Source organism: Heterodontus francisci, chromosome 8 (assembly GCF_036365525.1).
Source record: "Heterodontus francisci isolate sHetFra1 chromosome 8, sHetFra1.hap1, whole genome shotgun sequence".
In the NCBI taxonomy this organism is placed as follows: domain Eukaryota; kingdom Metazoa; phylum Chordata; class Chondrichthyes; order Heterodontiformes; family Heterodontidae; genus Heterodontus; species Heterodontus francisci.
In genome coordinates, this window is record NC_090378.1 from 43,161,601 (window position 1) to 43,182,728 (window position 21,128).

General features: G+C 41.2%; 2 protein-coding genes across 3 annotated transcripts in view; one reads left to right on the forward strand and one right to left on the reverse strand.

The window, feature by feature from the left end:
- The window catches only part of dmap1 (DNA methyltransferase 1 associated protein 1), a 71,088-nt gene extending 56,830 nt beyond the window's left edge, over positions 1-14,258 (reverse strand). The window contains exons 1-4 of one of the 2 annotated variants that reach the window (XM_068037019.1): positions 14,165-14,258; positions 12,460-12,609; positions 6,441-6,549; positions 909-1,000 (exon numbers count right to left, since the gene is read on the reverse strand). In XM_068037019.1, coding sequence (XP_067893120.1) covers positions 909-1,000; positions 6,441-6,539 — 191 coding nt within the window. In that variant the 5' untranslated portion in view covers positions 6,540-6,549; positions 12,460-12,609; positions 14,165-14,258. The remainder of the gene's footprint in view (positions 1-908; positions 1,001-6,440; positions 6,550-12,459; positions 12,610-14,164) is intronic. The other variant, XM_068037018.1, reaches the window with a different exon arrangement.
- A 263-nt stretch (positions 14,259-14,521) lies between these two features.
- The window catches only part of LOC137372782 (HORMA domain-containing protein 1-like), an 86,779-nt gene continuing 80,172 nt past the window's right edge, over positions 14,522-21,128 (forward strand). Inside the window, exons 1-2 of the mRNA XM_068037020.1 lie at positions 14,522-14,597; positions 19,037-19,131. Of these exons, the coding sequence (XP_067893121.1) occupies positions 19,084-19,131 (48 nt within the window). The 5' untranslated portion in view covers positions 14,522-14,597; positions 19,037-19,083. The remainder of the gene's footprint in view (positions 14,598-19,036; positions 19,132-21,128) is intronic.

Here is a 21,128-nt window from a genome sequence, read left to right on the forward strand (position 1 = left end):
TTAAGCTTGTGCACATCAGCAACAAAGTGAAAAACAGAAGGTAAGTTAACTGATGGTCGGGTTGGGCTCGGGTCGGGTTTCTTTTTTGTAGACCCAAGCAGGCCTTTACCCCCAACTCAATGAGCCCTTATCTTGCCTATTAACCTTTTGTGTGGCACCTTATCAAATGCCTTTTGGAAATCCAAGAATACTACACCTACTGGTTCCCCTTTATCTATCCTTAAAAAAGCTCTAATAAATTTGTCAATCACTATTTTTCTTTTGTAAAACCATGTTGACTTTTCAGCAACTTTGCTTCCAATTTCCACCCTTCCCTCGCTTTCACATGGTCCACCTCCAATACTTCCCTTGCCTTCCTTGACTTCTTAGTCTCCATTTCTAGAGATAGGCTATCAACAATAGCCACTATAAACTCACTGACTTCCACAGCTACCTTGATTACACGTCCTGTTTCTTTAAGGACTCTATTCCATTCTCCCAATTTTTATGCCACCTTCCAAACCGTACTTCCTTTTTCCTCAGCTGAGAATTCCCTTCCACCATGGTTAACAGATCCCCAACCCGATTATGGACAGTATTTAAGCAGACTTTGTAGTGATAAGTGTATCAATAAAGGTGAAAGGACTATTCTTCTGAAAACGTGACCAGTGTGCTAGTGAAAACCTGCCTAATTTTCATTTTATTTCTTTCTTCAGAAGCAGATTCTGAAATCGCCACTGTTCTGAGGCACAAGATCTACTCAAAATTTCAGCAGAATCTAGCAACAGTGGAATATGAAGTAACATTATATTGCAATACTCCATTGATGCCACAGGGGGCTGCTATAACACAAAAGAGTTGAAGTTATGAGCAGACTCCCAATAAACCATTCAAATGTGAACAATTGTTAAAAATTTGCTTTAACTTACTTTTTGTCAGAATACAGAAGAGCATAAACTTCTCTGTGCATTCCCTCTGGTCTCTTAAATGTAAGTGTTTCTGCAGACTTCTTTGACTTTTTCTTAAAAAAAAAATCATTATTCAAAAATTAGTTTTATCATTAAGGAACAAGGCAGAGAGGGAAAATTGAAGGAGTTAAAACTATACATAAAGTAAAGAAATCACAAATAAAGTAGAAAATGTAGCCAGATGGCTAACAACTAAGCATCTGCAAAGCATAAAGGGAAAAACAGCCATCCTTACACAAGGACAAGGACTGTGAAACAGCTGCAGTTGCAGTTTAATGAACCCAGCCTGCTGAATAGGCAGTGTGTGATATGATGTGCTCTGAATGAGACTGAGGCTGCTGCAGTTGCAAAGGTTGCTAGACAAGGATGGATAAGAAGAACAAGGCCAGCAGTATTTTGTTTTGCTTTGCAACTAGTACTAAGCAAACGGATGACTCCAAGTCATGGGTGTACGTGCCTAAGAACATTCTCGATGCTGGGAGCAACTGGATAAAAGGGGGAGGCTAGGAGCCTCTGCGGCGAAGACCTGCGGGAACAACCATTGCGGAAGGGAACCCTGAGTCTGGGATTCAGTGAAGAGAACCCATTGGGAGGGAGACTGATCACCTCGCCTTGCAACGGGTAGTATTTAAGTTCAAGCCGTGAGTCTTGTGATATATTGTAACAAGTAACAAGTAGTTTAACAAGTGAAATAACGAGTAGCTTCATAAGTGATTTAAGTATCAATAAAAGTGTTTATACGAAGTATCTCATGTAGGTGTCTTTTGACCACCATGTCAGTTGACAACCTAGTTTGAGGGTCAACAAAAAGATAATACAAGGAGGAAACAAAATAAGAAAGAGACAGAGAATGAGAAAATGCATTTTCCCAGATATTACCTCATTATAAATAGCAACCATATACATAATGTACAGTGCAAGTGTTAATTGTGTGATTATATGCAGGCGAAGGGAATTAATTGGGGTTTTAGTTGAGCATTTAAAAGCAGACACTCACTGGGTCTGGGAGACGGATCTGAGTATAGAGCTACATGTTTGTAATGCTTTTACTCTGCACAATAAATGTGAAACTGAGTAAATATAGGGTCCAGCCGTATCCTTTTATAACAAGCTTTCTAGTGTTTAACACAAGCTTGTGTTGCAGGATTTCAGTTGCCAACTATCTTGCAGTGAGTTACTATCTTTGGGGAGCTCAAAACTAGAACAATTTATCTGCTTTATGAATAACTCCAAAGACTGTGGCTCTCAATCTTTAAACCATGTAGATTGTTTTGCCTTCCTCCTCACTGGCGACCACTGATCCCTGGCTTGCAAAGGTTCATCTCTTCCTCCACCCCTCCAAATTAAAGGAATATTGAAAGGTACCTTTGGTTTTTACTTCAAGCCAGTTTTTCAAATAATTTAGCATTTTTTCCCTAAATAATCAAGTTGAACGTTACCTTATTTCAAGACTGTTATGACTTCTTTGGCCTCCTCGTCTCGAGAGACAATGGGTAAGTGCCTGGAGGTGGTCAGTGTTTTGTGAAGCAGCGCCTGGAGTGGCAATAAAGGCCAATTCTAGAGTGACAGACTCTTCCACAGGTGCTGCAGATAAAATTGGTTGTCGGGGCTGTTACACAGTTGGCTCTCCCCTTGTGCTTCTGTATTTTTTCCTGCCAACTGCTAAGTCTCTTCGACTCGCTACTCTTCAGCCCCGCCTTTATGGCTGTCCGCCAGCTCTGGCGATCACTGGCAACTGACTCCTATGACTTGTGATCAATGTCACAGGACTTCATGTCGCGTTTGCAGACGTCTTTAAAGCGGAGACATGGACAGCCGGTGAGTCTGATACCAGTGACGAGCTCGCTGTACAATGTGTCCTTGGGGATCCTGCCATCTTCCATGCGGCTCACATGGCCAAGCCATCTCAAGCGCTGCTGGCTCAGTAGGGTGTATATGCTGGGGATGTTGGCCGCCTCAAGGACTTCTGCGTTGGAGATATGGTCCTGCCACCTGATGCCAAGGATTCTCCGCAGGCAGCGAAGATGGAATGAATTGAGATGTCGCTCTTGGCTGACATACGTTGTCCAGGCCTCGCTGTCATAGAGCAAGGTACTGAGGACACGGGCTTGATACACTCGGACTTTTGTGTTCCGTGTCAGTGCGCTATTTTCCTACACTCTCTTGGCCAGTCTAGACATAGCAGCGGACGTCTTTCCCATGCGCTTGTTGATTTCTGCATTGAGAGACAGGTTAGTGGTGATAGTTGAGCCTAGGTAGGTGAACTCTTGAACCACTTCCAGAGCGTGGTCGCCGATATTGATGGATGGAGCATTTCTGACGTCCTGCCCCATGATGTTCGTTTTCTTGAGGCTGATGGTTAGGCCAAATTCGTTGCAGGCAGCCGCAAACCTGTCGATGAGTCTCTGCAGACACTCTTCTGTGTGGGATGTTAATGCAGCATCGTCAGCAAAGAGGACCTTCTGTACTTTGGTCTTCGCTCTTAGACAGGCAAGGTTGAACAACCTGCCATCTGATCTTGTGTGGAGGAAAATTCCTTCTTAAGACTTGAACGCGTGTGAGAGCAGCAGGGAGAAGATGATCCCAAACAGTGCAGGTGCGAGAACACAGCTCTGTTTCACACCACTCAGGATAGGAAAGGGGTCTGATGAGGCGCTGCTATGCTGAATTGTGCCTTTCATATTGTCATGGAATGAAGTGATGATGCTTAGTAGCTTTGCTAGTAGTCTGAAGAGACCACTTCTGCTAACGAGGTCAAAGGCTTTGGTGAGATTAATGACAGCAACGTAGAGGGGCATCTGTTGTTCGCAGCATTTCAACTGTAGCTGGCGAAGGGAGAACAGCATGTCAATCGTGGATCTCCCTGCTCGAAAGCCACACTGTGCCTTAGGGTAGACATGCTCAGCCAGCTTCTGGAGCCTGTTTAAAACGACTCGAGCGAAGACTTTCCCCACTATGCTGGGCAGGGAGATTCCACGATAGTTGTTGCAGTCACCGTGGTCACCCTTGTTCTTATAGAGGGTGATGATATTGGCATGTTATGAAACTGTTATGAAACAATAAATTGGTGGTCTCACACAGAGGGCTGAATTTTATCAGCCCCTCGACGCCCTGGGTGGTGGCGGGGAGGCCTTTAAAATGCTAGTGGGAGCGGACCACCTCGACACCGAGAAGGCCCCACCAGATATCAGCAGCGGCGTTGAGGCCTTGGAGCAGCCACAGGGCCTTCATTAAAATATCAAAATGAGGATAATTAACATTCAAATTAACTTACCTACCAACGGTGGCCGTCTCATGCCAATTTTACATCTAACTGGCCACAACTCACACGCCTTCAGAACTTCGTTGGAGTTCCAAGGCGAGACACTGTTGGGGAGGGAGGAGGAATAAAATTATCGGGGGGGGGGGGGGGGGGGGGTGGAGCTGTGGGGAGAGGGGAAAACACTTTTTATTGGTTGTAGGGATGGTAGGAAGGGGTTGAGGGTCAAAGGGAACAAATTTCAGGTGGGCGGGAAATGTTTGGGATATAAATGCTTTTTTCTGGGGGGGGGGGGGGGGGAAAAAAGAGGGCAATTTAAAAATAGATTACCCATTGCGGGTGGGCGACGGAATTTAAAGTTGAATTAAAATTTTATTTTTATTTCCTGGATTTAAATGTCACCAAAGGGCTTGAAGCCCTTCAAAAATGGCATCTGCGCAGTGGCGCCAGATGCTGTTGCTGGGGACACAGCGGCCGCCCACTCTACATCATCAGGGGCAGCCACTCTGCCCCCTCCATTTAAATCAGCCCTTGCGCGTAATATCGCAGAGCTGTGTGGTGGCATTTCCATGTCGGAAGGCCACCTCCTACACAGCGTGCCGTCGCAAAGCGCAGCATGCTGATAAAATTCAGCCCAGGTTTCCAAAATGTAAATAAAAACAAGTTGAAAATTTAGCAGGTGATTGCATTACATTTTATTCAAGGTATCTTCTTAAAGAGGATATTCTATGATTTTCTTGACAGCTCAGTAGATTTCGGTGCCAAATTAGCTGATCTCAAATAAATCTGTCAGGTCAATTATAGGGATACTACAATAAAAGCAAAATACTGCAGATGCTGGAAATCTGAAATAAAAACAAGAAATGTTGGAAATACTCAGCAGGCTTGGCAGCATCTGCTATTCTGATGATGTGTCACTGATCTGAAACGTTAACTCTGCTTCTCTCTCCACAGATGCTGCCAGACCTGCTGAGTATTTCCAGCAATTCTTGTTTTTATTACAGGGATACTACAATTGGCCTTAGTATGCCTGGACTTGAGTGTGAAAAATTTGCAGGGATTAGTATCCAGTGAGACTTGCTAGAAGAGTGTTCACTTGAATTCAGCATGGATAAGATTCGGTGTTACTGTGATGCCCCTAGAGATCAATCGTCCGTGGACACTTAAGGTTCAGATGTGGCTCGTTGAGCAAGATTGCAGAAGATGAGCGGTACTGTTGAACCAGAGTAAACAACTTCAAACTAGGAAGGGGAGAAAATTGGCAAAAAAGGAATTTCCAAGTAAGGCTTATAATCATGTCACTTGAAACTAATCGCTAATTTTGTAAATAAATCTGCACACTTATACTAATTTTGTTTCTTCAACATCTGCCCACACATCCTAATTGGCGCTACTATAGAAACTATTCTGCCCCAGTTACCAGCAATTGAAACTTATGTGGGATGATAAAGTTCAGGATGGTTAGCCCCATTTCTGACTTCAAAAGTACACCTAGATCTTAATCAAACTAAGATCTAATCTCATAAAAAGTGAACACTCAGCTGCTTGGGCAGCTTATTCTTTTTAATAAAGCGCCATCTCTGAAGTCAGAGAGCACTGAGATTCAATATTTACCCATTTCTACATTGTGCTGCATCATTTCTGAGTACTCTAGCTCTGATAATCAAGGCAAGATGATGCCAATACAGAGGAATCAGTGGAGAAGCAAAGATGTTAATTTAAATGAAAAGCAAATGTAAATTTTCAAATTTTAGCAAGTCTTCTTTAAATTATTCCTTTAAATCCAAAAAGACAAAATATTTTAATGCAATACAAACAAATTGGCCCAAAAGATTATTTAAAAACAGGACAATGCATACATGTAAATGATAACAAACCAGTAATCTCACTGATGAACTCACATAACCGTAAACTGTGAGAACAAAAGTCAAGGGATTTATAATAATTATAGAAACCCAGAGATTACATCTTTGAAATAATTTTAGGTCTGCACATCATACAAAATTTATTTCCTACAAATTCCAACAGCAAATTTATTGCACTTTGGGTCTTTGTGTTGATATGTATTGGTGTTCAATCCATCTTCTTCATGCGTCATTACGTCTACACTTAATGATGGTGTAGGCACTATGAATTTATTGAATGTCAATCAATGGTCAGCAATAAAATAATATGGTCTGCATATGTTAACTTTGAAAGCATTAATATTGTGATTTTAAAAAAAGACTTGTTACCTTATCTGAATTGATTATATCTTTTTTACTGATTGGTGTGTTTTCGGAGTCACCACCCCCCAGCTCTAAGATATCACGAACATCTGCTCCTGTAGTCATTTTTGTAAACCTGTAGAGATGACATAGAAATTTAATAAATAAATAAATTTAGTCACAACAAATAAAAATTACAACTACTGTTTCCTCACTTGAACCTGGGTTTAAACTCCAATGCAGACTAACATTGAACTCTGCCATTCTGCACAAAATTCAGAATCTTAAACCAGGGCAATGAGAGAACACAAATGTAGCAGAGAAACCCATCTCAACTGCATAAGGTGATTTCCACTGGCCAATATGGACCCTAAATTCACATTTCCAGTTGTAGTAAGAACAACAGAGAATATAAAATGGAGGGGAAAGTTGGGGGAGGTGGAAAAAAGAGAATTTTTTCTTTTTTTTTGCCGATTTCCTCCCATTGTTAAGTATTGACTCCTGTTAGAATACTGTTAAGAGCACCAATCACCCTCCTGTAGGTTGCCAAAGTGGCTATTCTTCATCTGAGTAGAGATAGTGAGTTCTTGCAGGCTAGTTTACAAAGGGAGGGGCATCACAATAAAGTTCAATCTTGGTCTTACTCAACTTCTATACATTAGGGTCTACGGATAACAAATAGGATTGGGAATATTGACCAATTCTAACCTCCTTAGCCAGGGGCAGTGAGGTTATCCGTAGCTATCCTACTGCCACTCTTCCTGAGATCATCTGATTTCTTATAGAGCAGCAATCACACCTGGGAGATTGTAGTTTGTATGGAACAAATGGATCTTGCCTTTTCCATTTTTGAGTGCTTTCTTTTTTTTTCTTAGATGCACAACAAGAGCACTGGGGAGAATTTTTCATTTCTCGCATCATCCACCCTTATTGGGCTCTCTGAGCAAAGCTACCAATTTAATTCTGATATATTTTGGTTGCTTTTGTGCCCTGGACCTGTGGTGTAATTAATTGAATTGACTGTGTCCAAACATATTTTGCTTGGGAAATTACAGCTCATAAAAAAAGGTTTTTAAACTGATTAGTCGGTACTGGATTCAAACTAAGACTCCAGTCGTTCAGTCCTATTTGGGCTTGCTTTCAACACTCTTCATCCATGCGCACAATAGTTTCCACTGGTAGACCAACACTTCATATAACCAACTTAATGCATGGACTAAAATGCTTCTACAATAACTACCCTTTTATCAAAATATTTTACACTGGAATAATATGTGGATGTCTCACACACTGTATTAAGCAGTAAATACCATGTTATCCAAGACCATATAGTTCAAGATAAAACTGCAAATAAAATTTATTACCAGATATAGGTTTGAATTGAAGCGACATGAAAAATCAGAACAATGCTCAACTTACACACTACCAATTTGAAAGCAACAAAATGTTCCAGACTCTAAAAGAATTATTTAACCCGAACCTTTAAACAAAACTCTTTTTTGATATTTTACATTGAGCCATTCCTCTGCTCTACCGTGCTTGTCTCACTGATAAGGCATAGAATAGCTCATTCCAGTGAAGTATGCATCAGAGAGCTTCAACCCACATCAAACCCTCATTTCTTCTGAAAAAGTCCCCAATTCATTTTAAACAAGACAAAACATATAGAATAATTTCTATTAACCAGATTGATGGGGTTACGGGTAGAAGCTCCAACACTGTCTTGGGAGAGGTTTAATGAGTGAGGCTTGAAACAAAGCTCAAAATTACTGAGCTTGAGGAACACAATGAGTTCCAAATTACATGTTGCCTCCCAGATGCCAGAATAAGAGATTTAACAGAGCAGGTGCAAAAGTCTGTGCTGACGCCAGTAATTTAGAGAAGAACAGGATTCAGGTCCTGCAGAGTTCCACGGGTCAAGTGCTAGATAGGACCAGGACCTCAAAACTGATAATTTCAAGATCACTACCAGTATGACAAGCTTACAGTACAGCAACAGTTTGATTCGGAGGGGAAAAATCCATAGCTATTGACAAGGTGTGATGGGAAATGATCAGATTTCTAGGATATTGTACTGAGTTCTGGTGTAGGAATCAGCTTTACTCATGGAACAGCTTGCAACTGAACAAAGCTGGGGTCAATATCCTGAAACTGTGGGGGAGAGTTTAAACCAATACCCATGGAAGAGGGTAAAGCAAGAGTAGGCAGTCTGAATTGGAAAGTAAGCTGCAGGTGCATAGGAAATAATGAGGTGGAAAGCTTGACAGGTTAAGCAGAACAATTTAATTTAAAAAAAATCAGAAATAAGGTGGGCAAAAAAGGAAATTACCAAACCAAACAATACTCAACTTAAAAATGTGTGTATATTAGTACAGTATTTGCAGCCTTTGCCATAGTCAGCCACATATAATCTTCCAACTCCTCCCCTCTGTTGTCCAGTTGGTGGGATTGCCCTCACCTGGTTCCACTCTTGCTTATGGCCAGAACATCTCCACCAATAGCTTCTCTTCCGATGCTCACCATTAGCTCGGAGATCCCCCAAGGAGCTATCTGTGATTCTTTCATCTTACTCAGCTACATGCTGCCCCTGGACCATATCAACCATAGACATAAGAACAGCTTTCTTTTACACGGATGACTCCAGGCTCTGCTTCTCCACCACCTTTCACATGCTTTTCTGTCATTAGGCTATTTGCCAACTTCTGGTCTTGGATGAGCACAGTCTCCTCTGGCTAAAAATTATGAAAATTGAAGCCATTGTCCCTTAAGTCCCTCAGCAACATCATCCGTAAACACAAATTCAGTTTCCACCTGTATGCAGCTAACACCAAGTCTTACCTCATCACCAATTTTTTTCAACCTCTTCACTGCATCTCCAAAATCCAGTACTGGATGGGCAGAAATTACCTCCAATTAAATAGTGGGAGACCAAAGCCATTTCTTGTCACTGATTCCATCCCTACCTCAGGCTGAACCAGAATATTTGCAACTTCAGCATCCTATCCGAGCCCAAACTTAGCTTCCAACTCCATATCCTCTCCTCCCAACCAATATCTGCCCCTACCTTAGCCCAATTGCTAACTTTTTTTCCCCCACCTCTTCTCTAATATTGCCCTCTTTGGTTCAGCATCCTTTCTTCATCTTTACACATCTGTGACTTTGGGACATTGCTCTACTTAAAAAGGAGAAACTAGTGTTGCACAAGAACTAGCGTTATCGATTATAATAGAAAGTTATGTCAGGTAGGGCGGCACAGTGGCGCAGTGGTTAGCACCGCAGCCTCACAGCTCCAGCGACCCGGGTTCGATTCTGGGTACTGCCTGTGTGGAGTTTGCAAGTTCTCCCTGTGTCTGTGTGGGTTTCCTCCGGGTGCTCCGGTTTCCTCCCACCTCCAAAAGACTTGCAGGTTGATAGGTAAATTGGCCATTGTAAATTGCCCCTAGTGTAGGTAGGTGGTAGGAGAATAGTGGGGATGTGGTAGAGAATATGGGGTTAGTGTAGGGTTAGTATAAATGGGTGGTTGTTGGTCGGCACAGACTCGGTGGGCCGAAGGGCCTGTTTCAGTGCTGTATCTCTCAATAAAAAAATAAAACAAATAAATAAACTTTGGTAGCAGCACTCTCATCAATGAGTTAGAAGGTTATGTGTTCCAAGAAAACTCCAGGCCTTTAATCTATAACCTAGACAATGTGTCATAAGTGCCATCTTTTAGATGACACATTAAACCAAGGCAGTGTATTCCTCTACTGGTGCATGTGAAAGAGCCAACAGCATTATTTGAGGATAAACACTTATGAAACACTGAGAATAAATTAGTTTGAGTTGAGAAAAGAAACAGAAAAAGAAAATGTGAACAAGGGTACTTGACTGGAAAAGAAAAATTATAGTAAGACACAAATAAACATTGCCTAGATTAAAACAGAAACAAAAAATTGGCAAATAGAACCACAGATCAATGTGAAATATTTAAACAGGAGATAGAAAGAGTATAAATCATAATATTGTTATAAAGCTTTGTTTTGTATTAAAAAATTAGAATTCTGTGTGTTTTTAAAAATCTGAAAAAAGGATTTTTCAATGGACATTGATTGCTGAACTTTGTGGGTTTAGACTGAGTGAAATACACAGACTGTTTCCAAACAATTCAGCAGCAAAATGACAGGTCAAGATTTATGATTATCATGTGACTTGATTGTTGAAGTTAGTTTCACTTTTGGATTGTAAAAGGACAGTGAGTTGGACAAGGAGCAAGCTTTTGAAATTTGGCTGTGACCTGCCTGGAGACTAGAGAAAAAGACCTCTCTCTGTAAAGGAAATCTGCATCTCTTGAAAAGAAATCCTGCATTTGAAAGGTGGCAGATTCCTATTGCCTCCTGTGTTTTGGAAACCCTGGAACCTGCAGAAAGCTTCTACTGCTGTGTTGTTGCTGTGAGTCCTGAGCAGACCGGTTGCTGCGCCCCTACTGAAAGACCTGTGTGACGCCTGCTGCAGACAAATTGCCTTGAATGCCTACCCATCACAGACTGTTCATCAACCTCGTCTGGAGAGACTTCGAGTGGCATCCCACTATTCGACTCTGGGACACCTCAGCATACCAAAAACATCCTTCCAAGAACGTGATAAACGCAACAGTTTATTTTTTCCTTTTTATTCCTAAGAAACAGCTGTAAACCAAAGATCCTTTTCCCCAGTTAACTGGTTTTTTTGAATGCATGTGCATGAGGGCTAAGGAACTAAGGAGTTTTATATATATATATATATATAGAAATAGATTTATCTCATTAGTAGTTAAGACTTATTATTTCTTTGCTAACAAATAGTTAATGTTGTTGTTTAGAGAAACCTGGTTTTCTGCGCTTTATTCTGGGGGACAAATAGCGTGTCTAATTTGGCTATTCTTCGGTAGGTGGGTAACTTTCTTGATATGCTGTGACCTGTGGTGTAGTGGGACTGAATTAACAGTGCATTACTTCCACCTTGGTCGTAACAATATTCCAGTTGAGTGTACTAAACACTGGGGCTGCAGGGATGAACATGGAGTTTAGATTAAGTTTGCAACTAAAGAAATATTTAGTGCTGGATAATAGAATCATACAGTCATATATCCAGAAGGAGGCCTTTGGCCCATCATCCCTGGCAGGCTCTTTGTAAAAGCTATCCAATTAGTCCCATTCCCCTTCTCTTTTACCCAATGTTCTGCAAATTTGTTCCTATAAGTATTTATCCAATTTCCCTTGGAAGGATGCTATCGAATCTGCTTTCATCAGGCAGTGCATTCCAAATCATACAACTTGCTGCATAAAGAAAATTCTACTCACCTCACCTCTGGTTCTTTTGTCAATTACCTTAAATCTGAGTCCTCTGGTTACTGACCCTCCTGCCAGTGGAAATAGTTTCTCGTTATTTACTCCATCCAAACCCTCCATAATTTGGAACACCTTTATTAAATCTCCCCATAACCTTCTCTGCTCTAAGGAGAGCAACTCCAGCTTCTCTAATCTCTCAACATAACTGAAATCCCTAATTCTAGTAAATCTCCTCTGCACCCTTTCCAAGGCCATAGCATCCTTCCCAAACGGTGATGCCCAGAATTGCACACAATACTCCACCTAAGGTCTAGCCTGTGATTTATAAAGGTTTAGTATAATGCTTTATATATGCTTTTGTAATATGTTTATAAAGTCCACAATTTATTATTTATTTTAACAGCCTTATGAACTTGTCCTACCACCTTCAGAAACTGTGTACATACACTCCCGGACCTCTCTGTTCCTGTACCTCCTTTAAAATTGTTTCATTTATTTTCTTTTGCCTTGTCTCACTTTTCCCACCAAAATGCATCACTTCACACTACTCTGCATTAAATTGTAACTGTCATTTCACTAGTCTGTCTATATTTTTCTGTCATAAAAATGAAAGCCATGATAAATACAAAAAATATAGGAAGGGAAACAAAGAAGGAGATTAGAAAAGTTAAGCAGCAAGTGATATAATTAGCAAAAAAAAAAGAGGGCAATAAAAGGTTGGGTTTTTTTTTAAAGCCCACCCCTATTTGTCTTCAACGGGTGATGTTGGACCTTCTCCTTGAACTGCTGCAATCCTCTTCATAATAATCCTCCCACAATGGTGTTAGGTAGAGAATTCCAGGATATTATAAACATATTTGTAATAAGAGGATGGAAAAAAAGGGGTAGGCCTGTAAGAGATGAAGAAGGCAAACTTGTAGTGGATAGTGATGAATTGACCTATTTCTAAGCACTTTGCCTCAGTTTTCACAGTTCAAGTGGATTTTGGGATTTTAGAACCATTAGTGGAAGTTATTATTAGTATACAGCAATGTATTCAATCTCCTACTTTTAAAATCAGATTTGTGTAAAGCTTAGTTTAATTAGAAGTCTTTCATGTGGAACTAAGCTTTCAAGTGGCACTAGCTACTTAATCTCAAATGTCCTCAAAAGAAGTCAAGGTGGTTTTTGTCAGGAAGGATCCCTTCCCTCCAAATCCATGGTGTCTATTTCTTATTAAATCACCACTATGCAGATACTTAGGATAATTCAGTTTTACTCTAACATTACATAAAACCTTGGGAGGTGTATGCCACCCATATTATCTGCACAACTTGTGAATCCCTAACAGGTAATTTAATTTTCCCAATATAAAAATATATTTTAGAGTCAGAGAGATACAGCACTGAAACAGGCCCTTCGGCCCACCGAGTCTATGCTGACCATCAACCACCCATTTATACTAATCCTTCATTAATCCCATATTCCCTACCTTCCCTCAATTCTCCTACCACCTACCTACACTAGGGGCAATTTACAATGGCCAATTTAACTATCAACCTGCAAGTCTTTGGCTGTGGGAGGAAACCGGAGCACCCGGCAGAAACCCACGCCGTCACAGGAGAACTTGCAAACTCTGCACAGGCAGTACCCAGAACCGAACCCGAGTCGCTGGAGCTGTGAGACTGCAGTGCTAACCACTGCGCCGCCAAATTATTTATTTCTATTCTTAATTTCTATATACACTCTAGACACAATTTTAAAACAGTTCAATTCAAAACCAAAAGAATTAAGAATTTGTTATCCAACTGTTATTGAATTTTTAAGAGTGTTGAATATTGTCAATATATTAATTGGGACTCACATTATTTAAAATTAATGCATGAACTCCTCACTAATAGTATACCATCAGAAACACACATATTCCAATTACATTAGTACCACGAGTGAAAAATTGTAACACAAAACTACTTGAATTCTGGCTGTGCATTTTGAATGAGTGAAATTTCAAATGGCGATCAAGATTGCCACAATAACAATCACTGAAATAGTAGTTATAAAATTAATTCATAAACTAATTCGCCCAATGACATGCTGTTGTTTAGCCCAAGACACCAATACCCATGAGTATCCATGTCACCAAAAGTGCTTTCCACTGGATATGCTGGCATTTTTCTTATTACATACATATAAATCGGTTACGATGTAGGAAGATAAATTACTGCTTTTACTTAAAGCTGCATTTAAGTGTAAACTTAGTTCAGAACTGAAATATGCTTCCACCTGCTGGACATCTCATTCTAACAGCAACAGCAAGGCAACCCAGCAATCGTCTGGCTTTTGTATTGGGCTTTTCTTTAGAGCTAGGCCCAAACACTTGATTCTGATTTCTGCAATGAATATAATCAAGATAAATAAATAATTACAAAGATTACATCATTCAATTATAAATGATAAAACAAGTACCTCAATTAATCAACCCAAACACAAGCTTTACTTTCTTCTTTAAATCATGTACTGGCGCTTCCTGCCTACCACTGGCACTGACTAAACGGCATGCTGGGAAGCCCGCTTGAGCGCATTGCGCATGTGCGGATCGCACACCATCTCGGGAGTTGTAGTCCCAGGAGTTGATCGGAGAAATGATTAACCGGTTCGGGGTTTTTACTGAAAAATTCATGCTGAGCTGCGCTGACACGTTCTTTTTAATAAATAACAGTTTAATATTGACACTGTTGTACTGATTATGACTGGGACACCTGCGAAAGCAACGACTGAATTTTCGCGAGATTTTGCTGGACTTTGCTCGAGAGGCAGTTGCCGGTGTGAATGGTGGCGGCGGGGGCAGATGCGCAAGGCGCTGAGTGAGCGCGAGAGGAGAGCTTCACAAAGCGCGCGAGTGAGTGGGTTAGAAAGCACGAGATCGGACTGGTGAGGGAGCGCGTGAGTGAGTAGGTTTTAAACTGCACGAGGGACTGGGTGACAGATCGGGAAGGAGACAACAGGTAATAATGAGAACAGGTAATAGGGAGTGAGAGAGAACATGTAATAGAGAACAGAAAATAGGGAGTGAGAGAGAACATGTAATAGAGAACAGGTAATAGAGAGAAAGAAAAACAAATAAGAGAGAGTGACAGGGAACAGGTAATAGGGAGTGAAATAACAGGTAATAGAAAACAGAAAATAGGGAGTGAGAGAGAACATGTAATAGAGAACAGGTAATTGAGAGAGAGAAAACAAGTAATAGAGATTGAGAGGGGACAGGTAATAGGGAGTGAGATACCAGGTAATAGAGAACAGAAAATAGGGAGTGAGAGGGAACATGTAATAGAGAACAGGTAATAGAGAGAAAAACAAGTAAGAAAGAGTGAGAGAGAACCTATAATAGAGACCAGGTAGTAGAAAACAAGTAATAGAGTCAGTGAAAAAGAATAGGTATAGAGTGTGACAGATTACGAGAGGAAAATCACAGGAAACAGAGATCAAGTGTAGAGCAGGTATAGAGCACGAGAGTATAAGAGGGAGATAAGTATAGTCTGTGAGGATGGCGTAAGAGAGCACAAAAGCGTGAGAACAGGTAATAGAGCACATGGGGAGTGAATACAGATACAAGACAGAGCACCAGAGAAAGAACAAGTATAGTATGCGAGGGGAAAGTAAAAGCAGAAGTAGGGAGCAGGCAATACAGCATGAGAGGGAAAGTATAGGTAATAAAGTGTGAGAGAGCAAGAGAATGGGTATAGAGCGAGGATTATGAGAGGGAGAAAATGTATAGAGTGTTAGGGCAGTGTAAGACAGCACAAGAGATTAGTTAACAGTGCACTAGTGGAGTGAAATCAAGAATGAATACAGGTAATAGAGCAGGAGACGGCATGAGAGAGAGAGGTAACAATTACAGAATGCAAGGGGAGCGTAAGAGACAGGTAACAGAGCATGACAGAGTGAGAGAACAGATATGGAGCATGAGAGATTACACGAGGGAGAGATCAGGTATAGCGCATGAAGAGAGCATAAGAGTGAGAGAACAGGTAATAGAGCAAGGAAAAACATGAGAGGGAGAGAATGGGAAATGGCGTATGAGAGACTAGATAATACTGTGTGAGAAAATATAATGAGGTGAATAGAAAAGACAGCATGAGAGAACAATAGAACAGGTATAGAGCAGCAGAAAGCATGAGAGAAGAACAAAGAATGCGATGGGAGAGCATTGACAGTGTGAAAACACGTAACAGTTGTGAGAGCTTGTGAAAGGGAAATAACAGGTAAAGAGGGTAATGGGAGCTTAACAGCACAAGAGGGAGAAAACATGAAAGGGAGAGAATAGGTATAGGGTGCGAGGGGACCATGCTGGAGGAATAGAGGATGAATGTGTTGCCACTAAGGGAGCATGAGAAGGAGTGAGAATGCTAGAGGTTGAATGTGAAACATCAATGAAGTAAATTATTACTAATAATAGAGGAAAGAAAGCCCGAGATGATAGAAGAATCAAATGCAAATTAATAATTATTTTGAGTTGAATTTTTTATGGCACCTTTAAATATAAACCATTACAAACTGCTTAGAATTATTAGGTAGAATTTTACCAGCCCCTGCATGGTAAACATAAGAAATAGTAACAGGAATAGACCAGCCCCTCAAGCCTGCTCCGCCGTTCAAAACAATCTTGCCTGATCTTCTACCTCAACTCCACTTTCCTGCCCGCTCCCCATATCCCTTGATTCCCTGAGTGACCAAAAATCTGTCTATCTCAGCCTTAAATATATTCAATGATGGAGCATCCAATACCTTCTGAGGTAGAGAATTCCAAGGATGCACAACCCTTTGAGTAAAGAAACTTCTCCTCATCTCAGTCCTAAATGGCCTGAGACTGCGCCTCCATGTTCTAGAATGTCCAGCCAGGGGAAACAACCTCTCAGTGTCTACTTGGGCTGGGAGGGTGGGCGGGGAGGCAGGTAAAATAGGGAGGTGCATCGGGACGGCTCCCCGAGGCAGTCCCACCACCAGTACATTTTCCCAGCAGCGGGACTAGATGCAGGCTGCCTGTTCTAAGGAGGCTGGAAGCTTATTAGCATAATTAAAGGCCCTATTAAAGGCAATTTATGGGGCTGCCGGCATTTTGCCGACATCAGGGGAGCTGCCAGCTTAATGGAGGCAGCCTCCCTGCTGCAGGCTGGGAGGGACAATCGCAGCCGGAGGCTCAATCAAAAGAGGGGCCACGGGCAGGGAAGGCAGCCCCAATGGCCCCAATGATCTCCCTGGAGGGGTTTCCCCCTCCAACCCTTGGCCCCCTGAGTTTTTTTTAAACTTTCCCGTCAGAGCTCCCAAGGTCTCCTTTATGCCTCAGCAGTGACCACTTCTCCTGGTAGTGTTGCTGAGGCTTCAGAGCTACCAGCCCTCAGATTGGCCTGCAAGTGCAGGCTTGGGACCCACATTTCACCCCAACGATGGGGTCCCAACACCCACGGTAAAATTCAGGCCTTTCTCTTGGATCTTATAGGGTGGAAGCAAGGTCCCAGATTTGACTTCAATGGCCTGGGCTGGCCTTATAAGAAAATAAATTGGCCAGCGTTACCACTTTTACTTCATATTTAGTCAACTAAAATGATATAGATATTCTGTAAGCTTGGGATTTGGCTTTTTTTCACCCTGACATGAAAAAAATTCACATGGAGGAGGAACATCTTGGTGGTGCCTGTGGAAGTAAACCCCAGCATTAGTCCCTGCCTTCAAGAGAAGAAGGGGAGAAATGTTGTTTTGGGAGGCATCAACACATCCAACCAATGGAAAGCAACAACCAACAAAGTCAATAAAATGTTGAACTATATTGCCAAAAACAGTTTAATATAAATTACAGGAAGTAGTGATCAAATTATACAGAGCTCTGGTAGAGCATGCCTTGAATATTGTGTCTATTTCTGGTCATCAATACACAAGGGAATCATTCAAGCTTTGGAAGAACTGCCACAGGGTTGATCTCGAGAATTAGAGATCAACATACTACCTGATCCTTGTCACTATTTCATTCAAGAAGTTTTAAACGACAATTATTTGCACATGTAGTATGCATGTAACATTTCATAAGAGTCATTTACAGCATAGAAGGAGGCCATTCGGCCCGTTGAGTCCATGCCATTCTCCGCGAAGCGATCTAGTCAGTCCCACACCTCGCTCGATCCCCCTAGCCCTGTAAGTTTATTTCCTTCAAGTGCCCATCCAATTTCCTTTTGAAATAATTGATTGTCTTCGCTTCCACTACCCTCATGGGCAGCGAGTTTCAGGTCATTACCACTTGCTGCATAAAAAAGTTCCTCCTCACATTCCCTCTGCATCTCTTCCCCAAAACCTTCAATCTGTGTCCCATAGTCCTAGTACCATCAGTTAATGGGAACAGTTTCTCCTTTTCTAACTTGTCCAAGCCTGTCATAATCTTGTACAACTCTATCAAATCTCCCTGTAATCTGCTTTGCTCTATAGAACAACCCCAGCTTTTCCTACCTAACCTTGTAACTAAAATCCCCTGACCCTGGAACCATTCTGGTAAATCTCCTCCGCCCCCTCTCAAGAATCCTCACATTGTTCCTAAAGTGTGGTGACCAGAACTGGATACAATAATCTAGTTGTGGCATAACCAAAGCTTTATTAAAGTTCAGCATAACTTCCCTGCTTTTGTACTCTATGCATCTATTTATGAAGGCCAAGGTCCCATATGCTTTGATAACCACTCTCTCAATATGTCCTGCCACCTTCAAAGATCTACGCACATGCACCCCCATGTCCCTCTGTTCCTGCACGCTCTTAAGAACTGCGCCATTAAGCCTATATTGCCTCATCCTATCCCTTCTGCCAAAATGCATAATCTTGCACTTGTCTGTATTAAATTCCATCTGCCACTTGTGGAATAGATATGCAGCATAGATATAAAATTTAATGCAAAATGTTTAGGCCAGACTGTTAAAACCTTTTTACAGTGTCATGAGGCTGTGGAATGCACTACCAGAGTTAATAACAGAAATGGAGACCATGTCAGTATTCAAGAACAGGTTATTTGTTGGTTGAAGGGAAAAGGATCTGAGAAGATGACAGACACGTAGGATTAGAAGTACTATTTATGAGGATAAATACCAAAACAGACTGGCCTGGATGGCCTATTTCCATATTGTAATTTCTATGAAATTCAAAATCTTTTGTACGCTAAACAAATTGTTAAAATACTAAGAATATAAATGATACAGCCACACTCACTTGGCTCATGCAGGATCAGTTATTGGTCCAAGGTTTTATCTACTACATTTGTTTTGAATTCTGACTTTGAATCTATAATACATCTTTCTACTGTAGGATTACAGTTCATTCGAACTAACAGAAACTAAACCCTTCCTGTTTCCATGGCAACAGCACAACAAATGCGGGCCTCTGAAAAACAAATATCTGGGGTAATATTTTCATTCAATCTAAGAATTGATATTACTGCATAGTATGCTGTATGCAGCACAATATATTACAGGATGCTAGACATTCAACTTAAATTACAATTTATATTTTGTGTATCAGCTACTGTTTCTGTCATTGCCATTTTGTTAGGAAGGAAAACAAAAGTTGCTTCCTTATACTTAGAAGGCATGAAAGTGATTTATACACAATGTATATACCAATATAAATATATTCTCTGTATTAAAAATCTTACATCTGTTTGTACTTCCTATGTGTACCACTTGAAAAAGTTGGAGAGCATTTCACTTTATTTTTCCCACTTAAATCCAACTGGAAGGTCAATTTGAATTAACTGGATTCTTCCTGATTGGCTGCTATTCCGGCAAATCATATCAAGCCCTGCTTTCTTCATTATGATTACATATTCAGTCAAAGACTCTCTTCTGAACCATTTATTGGGGGTTAAGGGTAATCTTTTATATAAAAACATAGAAGCTGTGTGTTAAGTTATTAAATTTTGAGTTTTTGAGCTAATTTATGTTTTTGTGGAAATATATGTTCAGTAATGGCAGTATAAATGTGAGCATGCTAACTACTTTAAAGCAGCGAAGTAATAATTGGAATCGACTGACAATCGAAGAAGTGACAGCACAAAGTGCCCCTGGGGGGAGTGGGGGAGGAGGAGGCAACAGATGGAAATTTGGTTCCGGAGTGGGCTAGCACCTGATGGCTTGAAAAGGTCCATGGGAAGTTATAGACTGTTTCTACTGGGCCTCACTTCTTCACAGGGCTACCACACCTTGTACCCCATTCCCCCAGTATTGCCACATACCCTTAAATTATAGTCTTTATTAGCATTATTGTCAGTCTAACAACTGTTGTGGGGAAATTTTTGGAATCTATAGTGAAGGGCAAAGTAACTGTGCATTTAGAGAAACTTGAGCTGATTAGGGAGAACGACATGGATTGGTAAAAGGTAGGTCATGCCTAACAATCCTAATTGAGTTTTTTGGGGAAGTAACTAAAGTAGTAGACAGGGAATGTCAATGGATGTAGTTTATGTGAACTTCCAAAAGGCATTCGATAAGGTTCCACGTAAGAGACTGTTAGCTCAAATTAAAGTTCATGGAATTCAAGGCAAATTAGGAGATTGATTAGGCAGTAGAAGACAGACGGTAGGGATAATGGTTATGTACTTGAATTGGAAGGATGTAACTAGTGGTGGAGGCTCAACTATTTATTAATGACATAGATTTAAAAAAGAGAGACATTTATTTTTGCTGATGACATAACAATTGGTGGTATAATAAATCATGTAGACAAGAGTGTAGAATTACAAAGAGATATTGATAGATTAAGTGAATGTGTGAAACTGGCAGATGGATTTCAATGCCGGTAAATGTCGAGTCATCGATTTTGGACCAAAAAAGGATCGATCTGAATATTATTTAATGGTGAAAAGCTAAGAACAGTACTAGTTCAAAGAGATTTAGGCAGTAGTTCTCAAAGTGGGGTCAACAGAGACCTTCTAGGGGTCTGTGATGCAGGGCCAGGTTTATAGGTGGGTGGCATGAATGAATGCCCAGGGCGCCATGGTCAAGAGAGAGTGAGTGGTGGCTGGCGGTGTGCTTTGATACCCTAGGGCTTTCTCTTCTCCAGACTCCTGCTCTCTCTGGGCTCTTGCTCTGTCCAGGCTCCCCCTCTTGCCGGCTCCTGCTCCCGCCATGCCCCTGCTATCTACATGCTCCTGCTTTCCCTGGGCTTCTACTTTTTCCATACTCTGCTTTCCTCTTGCTCCTGCTGTCCCTGTGCTGTGCATCCTCAGTGCTCCTGATCTCCTTCTGCTCCCCTAGTGCTTTCTCTATGCTCTGTTCTCCTCGGGTTCCTCCCCCTCCAGGCTCCTGCTCTCTCTGGACTCCTGCCAAGGACAGACAAACTCTGCGGTGTGAAGCAGCATACCCATCTCACTGATATCTACAGATAAATACCTGTTTTCTTA